The sequence below is a fragment of the Podarcis filfolensis genome (assembly GCF_964270895.1).
Source record: "Podarcis filfolensis genome assembly, chromosome: 4".
In the NCBI taxonomy this organism is placed as follows: Eukaryota; Metazoa; Chordata; class Lepidosauria; order Squamata; family Lacertidae; genus Podarcis; species Podarcis filfolensis.
The window spans coordinates 95283877-95298462 of NC_139607.1; the positions used below are offsets into that span (position 1 = coordinate 95283877).

General features: G+C 46.0%; 1 protein-coding gene across 1 annotated transcript in view; it reads right to left on the bottom strand.

Moving 5' to 3' along the window:
- The window catches only part of CAPN5 (calpain 5), an 84107-nt gene that overhangs the window by 49555 nt on the left and 19966 nt on the right, over positions 1 to 14586 (bottom strand). Inside the window, exon 2 of the mRNA XM_083609910.1 lies at positions 7153 to 7329. Coding sequence (XP_083466036.1) covers positions 7153 to 7314 — 162 coding nt within the window. The 5' untranslated portion in view covers positions 7315 to 7329. The remainder of the gene's footprint in view (positions 1 to 7152; positions 7330 to 14586) is intronic.

Here is a 14586-nt window from a genome sequence, read left to right on the forward strand (position 1 = left end):
CCAGATGGGGCTGGAATCAAGGGCCTGTTTGGCTGTAGCACCAACCTTGCGGAATATCATCTCCAAAGAAAGATTCTGGAAGCTCCACCTACTGGATATCTCAAGCATCTCATAAAAACCTCGGCTGTTTACCCAGGCCTTTGAGGGGATTATTCTGTCCATTCGCTGGTTTGCTGCTTTAAAACGGCACTTTTTAAAACAGCGCGTTCGATGGCTTCTTCCGTTTCTTATGTTGTATTTTATTGTATTGTATTTTGAATTCTATGCACCACAGTGTTTGGGAATCGCTGCTCTAGTGTGTGTGCGATAATGCAGTTTAGTTACAGGATAAAATCTAAACCGTTCTTTATGGGCAGTCTCTACAGTATGTGGCTGTACAGTTATCTCCTTGGAACATCAAACACATGGTCTGTCCTGCGTCTAAGGTCATGCAAAATAAGCAGCTCTGTCCCTGAAGGAAAAACTCTCCCAAAATTATGCAGGTTTCGCCACCACCACACTATGACTCCTCCCCCCCCCGCCTTAAACACACACCTATTAATTATTTTTATTATTTACTATAACTATTTTTATTTATTTTTATTATTTTTATTATTTTTATTAGTAGTAGTAGTAGTATTAGTATTACCTGCCTTTTTCCCTAACAGGGAAAGATAAAAACAAAAACAGGTAAAAACAGGTAAAAAAAACCCTACAATAATTGAAAAGCAATTAAATTAAAACACACACACATATACACACACACACCATACAAATAATCACAATGAAAACAGCACGGCCCCCATCACCAGCCCTGTCATCAAAAGCAGCCCATTCGCAACTGTCTCAGAAAAAAACAGGGCACCCCATTTTCCCACATGCGATCACGGAGGCCATTTTGGGTGTTGCGATCCCACCCCAAAGAAAAGCACTTTTTCCAGGGCAAGATCGTGGAGCGGGTCACGTGACTCGCTTGGGAGCGCATCACGGAAAACACGTGTCCCAGTTTTTGGTGTGGAAATGTTGGAGGACGTGTGCAAGACGGTCTTCACCTGCTAGCAGAAGGACAACAAGGACGGGACCAGTCTGGCTTCTCCAGGGAGGGAGTCCCAAAGTTACCTGGGAGGAGCCAACACCGAGAAGGCCCTGCCTTGCATCCCTAACCAGCATGTCTGTGAGGGTCGTGGACCGAGAGAAGGGCCTCCCCTAGAGATCTCAAAACCTGGGCCGGTTCGTATGAGTGAATACGGTCTCTCCCCTCCCTATACAACTACACTTGCCTTATATTAGATAAGGAGATCCCAAAAAATCTAAGAGAGGTATTCTTGTATGCAACCGCAGCAGCTCGTATACTTGTGGCTCATATACTTTGCCAATCTGTTGATTGGCAAATCAAATTACAGGAATTGGTGGAGACGGCTCAACTGACTAGTAAACTCAGAGGAAATTCAAAGCAAAAATTTGCAGAAAAATGGGATGGTTATAGAAGATATGTTCAAAAATACAATAAAAGTTTTGACTCCGTGATAAAATTCGAGTGATAAAGGAACTAAAAGGAGGTGGACAACAATTAAGGATTTATTATGTTTTCAGAATGTATTGGAAAAATTATATAGAAAGGTTTATTGTTTTGTGTACATTCAAATGTAAGATAAAATATATGCAAAGGGACTTGACAGGAAGTCAAAGTTGTAGAAAAGATTTTGGAAGATAAAAGAGGAAAAAATATTTACTTTCATTATTATCGTTTTGTGTGCGGGTGTGGGTGTCTGTACATATGTGTGTTTTTGTATGCAATTTTTGGGAGGAAATAATACGGTAAATAACAAATAACAAACTAAATATTGATGTATGTAATTTTTTTTTCTTAATTATATTTAGTGGTAGTATGGCTGTATTGTTTTTTGTAACATAAAATCATTCAATAAAAATTATTAAAAAAAAAAAAAAAGAACTACACTTGCCTTGATAAGGGAGAAGGGCAGCCAAAACTGTTAACCTTTTTAAAGTTAATCTTCCTGGGGCAGTTGTGCAATGCGAGGTCTCCCAGAGAAAAGGACATGAGCTGCTTTTAGCAGTTCCCAGAAACTGCCCCTCCTTCCAATAGTGGTGGGAAATTTGCAAGATGACAAATGCGTTTTACTCTTCCCTGCAGGGCGAAAGTCCTTCGGTTTGTATCAGCCGAGGTTCCGAGAATTGTGTAGGCTCCACGTTCTCAGGGATGTTGAAAATCCTGTTAGACCTGAAGCTAAAGGAATGGGCAGAATCAACTGACCCTTGTGGCAGCTACGTGCCCAGCAGGTCAACCTTATCCATTTCTGGACATCGTCGGGTTTCGTTTGTTTTGGCAACTTTCTCATTCGTTATTTCAACACCGGTATGGGCAACACTGAGCCGCTTTATGCAAGGTCAGAAGATTTGTCGACCTAGAACAGTCTAGTCCTTCAAAAGGGGGGGAATGAGGTCTACCTCACCCTTGGCCAGCTCATTTTTCCCTGCCCTGGAGGGCAGGACTCGAACCCATGGCTTCAAGTTACAAGAAAGGAGATTCTGCCTAAACATCAGAAAGAACTTTCTGACAGTAAGAGCTGTTTGACTGTGGAACAGACGCCCACAAGAAGTTGTGGACCTTCCTTCCTTGGAGGTTTTTGAGCAGATGCTTTAGTTGAGATTCCTGCATTGCAGGGGGTTGGAATAGATGACCCTCGGGGTCCCTTCCAACTCTACAATCCTATGAATTCACCTTAAGTGCTTGATCGTTCCTTCATAGCCACAATAGTGTGTGCCCCAAACTTGATGCTCACATCAAATTTCAGGTGTGGCGCAGGTGGGCTTCAGGATTTGAACCTGGGATCGTCAGCGTGTAAAACACGAGTGCTGCTTGAAGGTGCAGTCTGCAACCGCTGGAGGTCACTAGGTAAGCTGAGCTAACAGACAACCTCCACATACCCATGCCACCCAGATCTCTGAGCTGCCCCCCTCCTGCCCCCAAGAGAGGCGCTTTCCAAAGACACCATTTGCCTAGGGAGCTTATAGCCAGGGCTGCTGCAACCAACAGCTGTTTACGATTACGATATCTTTATTGTCAATGTCCCATGCAGAACAATGAAAAACTACATAAAACTACATAAAAACTACATAAAACTACCACAAAACTACATAAAACTACTACAAAACTACATAAAACATTCTAAAACCCCTAAAAACTCTAAAACCCCATTTTAAAATACACTATACTATAGAAACCCCTTATGCTGCATTTAGAACCAGAATTGCATTTGCATAGAAACTGTTTCTCAGGCGGCTAGTCCTGGCCTTTATAACCCTGTACCTTCTTCCAGAAGGCAGAAGCTGAAAGAGGTCATTTCCGGGGTGCGTACTATCCTGTGCTATCTCTGCCGCTTTCTTATGGCACCTGGAAGCATAGATTTGATCTAAGGTGGGAAGAGGGAACCCAATTATTCTCTCTGCAGTCTTTACAACTCTGGATAGCATTGTTTTTTCCCTAGTCATGCAGTTCCCAAACCACACACACAGACCATAAGTTAGTACACTCTCCACAGTGCAATGGTAAAATGCCATCAACAGGTCCTTTGAGAGATTGTTTTTCTGGAGGAGTCTCAGAAAATATAACCTCTGCTGTGTTTGGGAGGCAGAGACATGAGAGGGCATCAAGGAGGGCAGGAAAGAGCAAGGGACAGAGGCTAGAATTTCCTGTGGCACCCCTGAACACCATTCAAGGCACCCCAGGGTTGAAAACCACTGGGCTAGACCAACTCTGTGTTAAAAAAGATGCCTGAAAACGTGACACAAAGGCTGGAAACGTCAATGCTTCCTTGTGGAAATCAGTTGCAGGTGACCACAGCAGTGACCAGAGGAGAAACGGCCACTGGGAGAAAGCGTAGGGAGAAGAAATGGCTTGGTGCATCTGCGGCAGCAAAAGCAGACGCCTTCCTCTGCCCCAGCTACAACAAAACATGTCTCTCCTGTGTCTGTCTCTGCAGCCACAGCAGGCGTGGCAACTCTCCAACGGTTTGACTTCACCAGCAACCGCACACTCCACTGTCGCCCGAGGCAGACGGACGCCAACCAACTAGTGATGATATAAGGACGACGAAAGCAACCAAAACACACTGTTGCTGTTTAGTCGTGTCCGACTCTTCGTGACCCCCTGGACCAGAGCACGCCAGGCACTCCTGTCTTCCACTGCCTCCCGCAGTTTGGTCAAACTCATGCTGGTAGCTTCGAGAACACTGTCCAACCATCTCGTCCTCTGTCGTCCCCTTCTCCTTGTGCCCTCCATCTTTCCCAACATCAGGGTCTTTTCCAGGGAGTCTTCTCTTCTCATGAGGTGGCCAAAGTATTGGAGCCTCAGCTTCAGGACCTGTCCTTCCAGTGAGCACTCAGGGCTGATTTCCTTCAGAATGGAGAGGTTGGATCTTCTTGCAGTCCATGGGACTCTCAAGAGTCTCCTCCAGCACCAAAACACACAGATGGCCAGAAATAAGGATTTTCTGGTAGAAATAAGGATTTTCTGGTAGGAATGTGGCACATAGCTCCCACAAGGGCCAGTTGATTCTGCCCACTCCTTCTGCTGCAGGTCAAACGGGATTTCCAACATACCTGAGAACATGGAGCCTGCACAATTCTCAAAACCTCGGCTGACCAAAACAACAACAAAAAACAACGCTTGCTTTTGCCCTGCGGGGATGAGCTAAGGACATTTGACATCATGCAAGCTTTTCAAAGCTATGGGAGGTGCAGGGAGGGGGGAGAGATTTCCTAGGAACGACTAAAAGCAGTTCATGTCCTTTCGTTGAGAGACCTCGCGCTGCACAACTGACCCTGGAAGATTAATTAAAGAGGTTAAGAGAGAAAGGCGCTTGCCACTGTTATCAACGCCAGTGTTATCAATGGTGGAGCGGAAAACACACTACTTTAACGATATGTTCAGAACTATCGCTGGAACCAGCTTTCCTTTATCAAAGTGCTGGTATGAGCTCAAAAAATTCAGCAATCCCGTCGAAGATATTGCACAAAGAGGGCTTCTGCTAATGGTCTTTTTGCCGCGAAACCTCGTGATTCTGTTCATCTTTATCGCCCCTTTTTTTTGCATTTTAAGAACAGTCTGCGGTGGCTAATCTACTCCAGAGGCCTGCTCTCACAGCGGCCTCTGTTTCTCGTGTTTCTCAATACCAGTCACAGGGGAACCACAGCAGGAGTGCGTTGCCTTCCCAGTCTCAACACATGCTCAGAGGCACTCTGTTCCTGAATGCCAGTTTCTGAAAACAAAACATCAATAGCTCCAGAAATGCCACAAATAACTGTAGCCCCTACAGTGCACTGAGTAGCCCAGAGACTCGGAAAACCAGGTTCAAAAATCACCTTGCCGTTGGTCACTGTCTCTTGGCATGATCCACCTCACAGGGTCGTGAGGCAGTTAAACCGCCACACGTTCCTAAGCTTCTTAGAACAACAAGTTGCGAAAACGACAGGGGACCACGTTGTCCTCAGAAATTTGGCTTCCTTTTGCCCTCCTGCCTTCCCAGATATCCTTAATATTTCAGAACTGTCGTCATTTTTAATCTTGCCCCACCTCCAATAATAATCGTTTTTTCTTTGGCCTAAACAGTGGTTCTCAACCTGTGGGTCCCCAGATGTTGTTGGACTACAACTCCCATCATCCCTGACCTGTGGCCTTGCTAGCTAGGGGTGATGGGAGTTGTAGTTCAACAACATCTGGGGACCCACAGGTTGAGAAAGGCCCTAACATGTAGCACTTTTTATCTCCTCGTTTATTTTTCTCTTCTTGGCCAACAGCTCCCCACACCAGCCCGGGGAGCCTTGCAGGTGTTCTGTACTACAACTCCCATCGGTCAGTTCTGCCAGCTGTGGATGATGGGAGTTGTAGTCTAGAATACCAGGAGGCAGTCCTGGGCCTCTCTTTTGCTATGGCTCTCTCTCTGAACCCTTTCCAAGACTTTGGCAACGTCCACAGTGGCACGGGGAGCCCCAACGGCGGGGGGGAAACTCCGAAACGAAAACCATCCTTGAGAGAAGAAAAAGGGTTTCTTCACAGCCATGGGAAACACTCTGACACACCAGTCGACAGTGAGGCAAAAGTGACTCCATTTGCTCCAGCTTCCACTTCCCTCCGTGCTCCCTCTCCCATCCTTGACCAAACCAGACAATTATTGCCTTGTCCTTCTTGAAATTCAAGTGCTTTGTTCGTCTGGGCGAATTTTGCAGCGGAGGCAAAAGGAGGGGGAGGAGGAAGGAAAGAGTGTCTCTCTTGAGAAATGCACGTTTGTGCAGTTTGCCGGAAAGCACATCAATTCAGAAATCAAATTAAAGCACTAAGCTCATTTAGAGACACCCAATTGGTGCCAAAATGACCCATCCTAGGAAAACGTAATGTGAGCAATTATTTTGTACTGTTTTGCTATTAGGCCTAAGAGACTGTCTGAAGAAGCAATCTTTTCCACCTTGGTACCCTGCAGATATTAAGGGACGCGGGTGGCGCTGTGGGTTAAACCACAGAGCCTAGGACTTGCCAATCAGAAGGTCGGCAGTTCAAATCCCCGCGACGGGGTGAGCTCCTGTTGCTCGGTCCCTGCTCCTGCCAACCTAGCAGTTCGAAAGCACGTCAAAGTGCAAGTAGATAAATAGGTACTGCTCAGGCGGGAAGGTAAACGGTGTTTCCGTGTGCTGCTCTGGTTTTCCAGAAGCGGCTTAGTCCTGCTGGCCTCATGACCCGGAAGCTGTACGCCGGCTCCCTCGGCCAGTAAAGCGAGATGAGCACCGCAACCCCAGAGTCGGTCACGACTGGACCTAATGGTCGGTCACCGTACCTTTACCTTTACCTGGCAGATATTAGGGACTACAACTTCCATCAGCCACAGCCAGCATGGGTATGATGGAAGCTGTATTCCAAAATACCTAGCCAGGTTAAGGGAGGCTGCCCTATGGTCAGATCCATCATCATCATATCCATGTGGTGGACGGATCCCGAGGAATTTGCAACTGGAGGTGCCTGTTCTGCGCATGCACGTGCGGCGAAACCCGGAAAAATATTTAGGACTTCATTCCACAATTTCACCCAAGCATCATATTCGATGTTATACCCATTTCACCTTTTCCTCTTAAAAGCATCCCCGCAAAGCTTTGCCTTACCTTTGGCCGTTTCCATTGCACACCTTGAATTCGCGACTTGTAGAAGAGGGAGTCGTCGTTGGCCGGGAACAAGGGGTCCTCAAAGAGGATTTTCCTCCTTTGGCACTCTTTCTTCAAGGCAGCATAGCGCTGGTTCTCATATGGCTTTACGGACGAGAACATTGTTCCCGGCAGCCTCTGCGGGAACAGAAGGAAGAGGGGTACCACCTTTTAGTGAGAGACAGGCAGGGCTGGATTTAGCTTGGATGAGGCCCTAAGCTATTGAAGGTGACGGGGCCCTTTATAGGTCCACCAGTCCTTTGACAACAACAAATGGTCGCTGTTTTGTGTGTTGAATATATGCTAGATCAGGGGTCAGCAAACTTTTTCAGCAGGGGGCCGGTTCACTGTCCCTCAGACCTTGTGGGGGCCCAGGCTATATTTTGAAGGGGGGGATGAACGAATTCCTATGCCCCACAAATAACCCAGAGATGTATTTTAAATAAAAGGGCACATTCTGCTCATGTAAAAACACCAGACAGGCCCCACAAATAACCCAGATATGCATTTTAAATAAAAGGACACATTCTACTCATGATTCCCGGACTGTCCGCAGGATGGATTTAAAAGGCAATTGGGCCAGATCCAGCCCCAGGCCTTAGTTTGCCTACCCATGCGCTAGATGGTAATTTATGGACCTCATAGGTATCTCAAGCCATTTGCACATAACAAAATATCTATAAAGTAATTGTTGAACTGAAATACAATTAAGAAGAAGTATATTAATAGTGAAATGATTATTAAGCTCTAGCTTAAAATGATTGGGGGCCCATGACTTACATCCTAGGAGCCTACACAACACAAAACACTGTTGCTGGATATAGGCTTTATTTTATTTGTTTTTTATCTTATATTTTGGAAATATAACCTGAAGAGTCTGTAATCTGAAGCATCTGTAACCCGAGGTACCACTGTACGGTCATACCTTGGGTTAAATATGCTTCAGGTTGAGCGTTTTCAGGTTGCACTCCGCGGCGACCCGGAAGTAATGGAACACCTTACTTCTGGGTTTCGCCACTAGCCTATGCACATGTGCTCTAAATGACGTCACGCGCTTGTGCAGACGCAACAAATCACAACCCACGCAGTCGACCCACGCAGCCAGAACGGACCCCGTTCACATCCAGAGGTACCACCGTACTACATTTTTTTAGATTTGCCTTGAGACAGTCTTTAAACCTCTGCCAACAAACTGAGTTCTTGATCCTCAAACTGGGGGCTATGGGTATGCCTGCAAAACCCGACATTGTCCGATTCACTCCAAACCAGTGCCAAACACGTAAATGAATTTTCCCAGAGGCACAGCAATATTGACTCTGCCTACCGTAAGCTCAGAAGGCTGTTTCATCCCATTTCCCCCACTGACAGGCACTGCAAAGGGTTTCTTAGACACCTCAATGACTCACTAATGCTAGAGCAGGGATGGAGAAAGGCTGTATTCCTCTCTGAATAATATTTGGAGGGCCACATGCCTCTGGTGAGTGGGACCAGAGTCGAAAGCAGGAGGAGGCTTGTTTTTACACAGATACAAGAGCCTTCGGTGCAAAGAGGCAGAAACTCCAGATGCTGGCAAGTCCCACTGAAAGAGCAAAATGCCACTCTGTGCCCCACAGATGTAGATATTCTGCTCTGCACGGATGACACTAAGATTTAGCAGCGGTTCTTGAACAAGCTGCTCTCCCCCCCCCCTTTTAATTAAAAAGGCCTCCTGGATCCGAGCCAAGGACTTCCTGATTAATTACTTTCTCTCAAGAGCAGCTGGAATTTGCAGCCACAGAAATGGCTTTACCCAGCCCAGAGGAAATCGGAAGACCTGTGATTTCTCCATCAGTAGGACCAAGAAGTCCAGGCTCTGTTTGACCTCCTGTTGCTGCTGCTGCTGGTTTTTGCATGCACAATGCAAAGGCGTCACTTCCAGTTCAAATGCTTGGACTGACCCTGAAATTTTGCTGCCCGAGGCAATGGGGAAGATGGTGCCCCTATCCTGATTCTAACAACAACAACAAACACCCTCCCCTAATAATAATAATAATAATAATAGTAAAAGTAAAAAGGTAAAGGGACCCCTGACCATTAGGTCCAGTCACGAACGACTCTGGGGTTGCAGCGCTCATCTCACTTTATTGGCCGAGGGAGCCGGCGTACAGCTTCTGGGTCATGTGCCCAGCATGACTAAGCCGCTTCTGGCGAACCAGAGCAGTGCACGGAAACGCCATTTACCTTCCCGCTGGAGTGGTACTTATTTATCTACTTCCACTCTGAGGTGCTTTCGAACTGCTAGGTTGGCTGGAGCAGGGACCGAGCAACGGGAGCTCACCCTGTCGCAGGGATTCAAACTGCCAACCTTCTGATCAGCAAGTCCTAGGCTCTGTGGTTTAACCCACTGCGCCACCCACGTCCATAATAATAATAATAATAATAATAATAATAATAATAATAATTTATTTATACCCCACCCATCTGGCTGGGTTTCCCCAGGCAATCGGAGTGGCTCCCAACAGAATATTATTATTATTATTCATCTCAAGCAGCACTGTTTCTGTTCTGCTGCAGTCCATCTTCCACCCAAAACAATATTATTCATCTCGTGCAAGGTTTCCACTGATGGATTCTGCCCAAACATACAGCTTTCCAAACTATATAGTTAATATTGTTGTTTCCCCCTATTGTGCATTTTCTGCTTTTCTTTCTTGTTAATGTTAATTTGGCCAAATAGCCAACGAATTTGGACTGTGCGATCTGTCCAGAACCTTAAAAATCACCCAGACTGGAATGACATTGACAGTCCACATGCAACTTGCAAGGCTCACTGGTGCAAGAATAAAAAATTGCGCTCCGCTTTGAACATAGCTGTCAACCATCCCTTATTTGGCGGGAAAGTCCCTTATCCCAGCGCTGTGTCCCGCTGCTGTCCCGTATTGATGATGTCCCTTAAATTTCCCGGGGTGCTCCTGTCTCCCCCTGCCAGCCAGGGAGGAAGGAGGCTCAAACTGTGTTGCTTGGCTGCGTTGCTCACCCAATAAGGAGTCTAAGAACGACTGCGGGGTGGAGCTTGCATGCCTTGTGCCGATCAAATCGGCCGCGTTGCCTGGGCACTCGCTTTTGCTCAGCGCTTCCCAGCGGAGAGGTGACGGTGGTTTTCCTTGCTGCATCCCCTTTGCCGGGTTGCTGCGCTGTGGGAACCACCGCTTGAGGCTTCGTTTGACTGCTGGCTGGGCTTTCTGCTTTTGGCTTGGAGGGGCTCAGAAGTAGAACATACCTGTGCTTGGAAAATCCCTTATTTTGGCTGCTGATCCCTTATTTTTGAGGCTGCTGGTCCCTTATTTTCAAATCTGTAAGTTGACAGCTATGGCACAAAGTGGTAACAAGCAGTCAGGATACAGGCATGAGCTTAGGTGGAGAAAAGTAAGAATTGATACCCGAAGAGGTTCGGGGGTCGACTCAGGACAAGAAAGCGAGGAGTTTTGCAAGGAATCTCGTATTAATTTGAAGCAAACCAGCCTACTGTCTTCTGTGAATATCCTGCCTTAAGAATTAGATGCCCTCTAAATATAAAAGAATTGGTTATATGGAAGACTATGAAAGTTATTCATTTTTCTATTCATTTCCATAGAAATAAGCTGCAGTTTTCATCAGCCGTCCATTCCCAGACATGAAAAGTCCTCATTGTATGTCTTTCTGCTTCACAAAGCAGGGGTGGGAGGGGGGCACGAATTGCAAATTTGAGAGACCGTGCAAGCCCCAGCCAACTAATCCAAAAAGGTTCCTAACAGGCCCAAGAGAACAGCATAAATGTTTGCGCCAAAGCCTCGGATAAAACCGCTGGCTGCTGCTGAAGCCCTGTGCAACAGTTTAAGTGAATGCAGATTGTTACAACTGGAAAGTTTAAAACCTTGGCCGGATATTTTATTCGGGCTCCCAGTCATGTGAACACTGCAACAGCCAGAGCAGAAAACCGTTAGACAGAATCCCCAATTTGCAAAAATAAAAGAGTATACGTTTTTGCACTTGCACTCGTCACAGCCCTGAGCTTCCAGTACAAGCTCACGGCGGAAGAAAAACGAATGAACACATTCCCAAAGAGGAACCTCGATGGGCACACTGCCTGCCTACCACAGAATATTGCGCAAGAAGGAGTCTTGATCCAATCAAGCAATGAGGCCTCTGGCGTCTTCTCCATTTCTCAAGGTTTCGGGGCTTGGGAAACTTTTGCTTCTACGAAAGGCCATTGACCTACAATGGTGGCCGCAGAAAACGGCAGCTGGAATTTGCAGGTGAATAACCCCAAGCAGGGAGGTTATTGTAGGGACCCAGGTGGCGTTGTGGGTTAAACCACAGAGCCTATGACTTGCCGATCAGAAGGTCGGCAGTTTGAATCCCCGCGACGGGGTGAGCTCCCGTTGCTTGGTCCCTGCTCCTGCCAACCTAGCAGTTCGAAAGCACACCAGCGCAAGTAGATAAATAGGTACCGCTCCGGCGGGAAGGTAAACGGCATTTCCGTGCGCTGCTGTGGTTCGCCAGAAGCGGCTTAGTCATGCTGGCCACATGACCCGGAAGCTGTACGCCGGCTCCCTCGGCCAGTAAAGCGAGATGAGCGCCGCAACCCCAGAGTCGTTCACGACTGGACCTAATGGTCAGGGGGTCCCTTTACCTTTAACCCCAAGCACACAACACGGATCACAGGTTTAACTTGGCAACTAAGAAGTTAAAGAATAGTCCTGCTGTAGGTATTTCAACAGTAGTACCTTGGTTCTCATACGCCTTGGTTCCCAAACACCAAAAACCCAGAAGTAAGTGTTCTGGTTTTCGAACGTTTTTGGGAAGCCGAACGTCCGATGCGGCTGACGGCTATTGTTTCCGGGGCGCCTGCACCAATCAGAAGCCGCGCCTTGGTTTTTGAACAGTCAGAAGTCAAACAGATTTCCGGAGTGGATTGAGTGTGGTGCGTTTGTTTTTGCTATTTATTTTGCATTTTTGTTTCTGAGGCTTTTTCGGTTAATTTGTTTTTGTAACTGTGTGAAACCCAGTTCAGCTACTGATAGATTGATTGTGTGACTGCGGAAATAGTTAAAAGCCCCCCATCCAAACAATGACTAACATCAGTGCAGGGAAGGGAAAAAAATACAATTTTAATTTTTATCATCTACAATCCTATCTTATTTATTTTATAATACAGTGGTACCTCGAGTTACATACGCTTCAGGTTACATATGCTTCAGGTTACAGACTCCACTAACCCAGAAATAGTGCTTCAGGTTAAGAACTTTGCTTCAGGATGAGAACAGAAATCGTGCGGCGACAGCGGGAGGCCCCATTAGCTAAAGTGGTGCTTCAGGTTAAGAACAGTTTCAGGTTAAGAAAGGACCTCCAGAACAAATTAAGTTCTTAACCCGAGGTACCACTGTAGAGTACATTGATTATTGCTTTCCTTTTATGGATCCATGGTCTTGTTAGATAGTAAAATTCATGTTAAGTTGCTGCTTTAGGGGTTGTTTTTAAAAGTCTGGAACGGATTAATCCATTTTGCATTGCTTTCTATGGGAAAGTGCGCCTTGGTTTTGGAATGGACTAAGTTTGAGAACCAAGGTACCATTGTATTAGATCGGGATCCTCTTGTATGATGGATGTATATTTCAATGAACTGAATCTAGTGAAAGATTATCCGTCATTGGGAGAGAGTGTGTGTATGAGCTTAAGAGTGTTTAGCTTATCTTTTTAGTCGTATGGTTGTAATTCCCGATATCGCTCTCTTGCCCTCTAGTGAGGTAGGAGAGCTAGAGGGAAGAAATCACATCTGGCAACCAATACACCCCTTTGGTTTAGTCAGTTCTGGATTTTCGTATAAGCTAAACAAGCTATAGCATGGGGCTCCACTCTCTTGGGCCCCCCCCAAAAAAAACAATTTAAAGGAAAGCAACAACTGAATGTACATTTCAATAATAATAATAATAATAATAATAATAATAATAATAATAACAATAAATTTTATTTATATCCCGCCCTCCCCAGCCGAAGCTGGGCTCAGGGCGGCTAACAACAATAAAACAGTACAAAAGTACAGCACAAACAACACTCTAAAACCATTCATTATAAAATTAATTCATGTAAGATAATTAATGTAAGATAAAAAACAAATTATAGCTACATGCAGCAACAGTGTTTTGTGTTTTGTAGGCTCCTATGATATAAGTCATGGGCCCCGCCTGCTAGCCTGCTCCCTAAAATATCACTGGCTTACTCCTTTCTATATATAGGGTGCCTACATTCTGCATGGACTGGTTGCATTTCAGTTCAATAAAATACATATTTTGTTATGTGCTAATGGCTTTGATACCTATTAGGTCCATAAATTACCATATAGCGTATATTCAACACAAAAAACTGCGACCATGTGTCGTTGACAAAGGACAGCTGGACATATAAAGGGCCCCATTACCTTCAGTAGCTTAGGGCCTCATCAAACCTAAATCTGGCCCTGGTTTCAGATAGTACACGGGTAGACGAGTCTACAAAGACCAGGACACAATTTTTCATGGCCCTCTAGAAGCGATGGTGGCTCCTTTGCCAGAAGTAATGTATTGAGCTTTAACTCTGGAAGTGTATACAGAGGAACCTCAGTTCCCGAACGCCTTGGAAGCCGAACGTCCGGCGCGGCTTCCAATTGGCTGCAGGAAGCTCTAGCAGCCAATCGGAAGCCTCACCTTGGTTCCCGAACCGTTCTGGGAGTCGACCGGACTCCCAGAATGGATTACGTTCTGGGACCAAGGCTCCACTGCACTTGATTCTCACCAAACGAAACCTCCTGGTGTATATTTAGCTCTAGGAGGCTGTTTGGTCAGAATCTGACTCGTGCCACAGGGAAGAAGCGGAAAACGTACATCTTTTGGTCAGCAAAAACAGAACAGCTGGGATTGGGATCAGAAGCCAGGAAGATTTCTGTCACTCCATGGTATGACACTTAAAATGGGGCAGTTGTGCAGTATGTTTAGGTCACGAGGACATTAGGAGAGCTGCACTGGATCCGGCCAATGGCCCCCCCAGCCCAGCACCCTGTTCTCACACTGGTCCTCCAGATCCCTGTGCAAATCCCAAAAAGCAGGAGCTGAGCAAAGCAGCCGTCTCCCCAACCACAATTCCCAGGCAACTGGTTTTCAGAGGCAGACTTTGTCCAGCCGTGAAGGGTAGAGAATAGCCATATTCCCAACTCGCAGGCTTAGCATATAGAATAAGGGAACAAGAACACCATACGTTTAAAGAAGATTGGAAACCGTTTATTGAGTACATGGGAAATAATTGTGTACGGATGAAAACGCTGGCAGCATTAAGGTAAATTTAACAGGGTAAACGGAAGCAATGATGGAATACTGAATCATATAGTTTTTGTAAAATACGCAG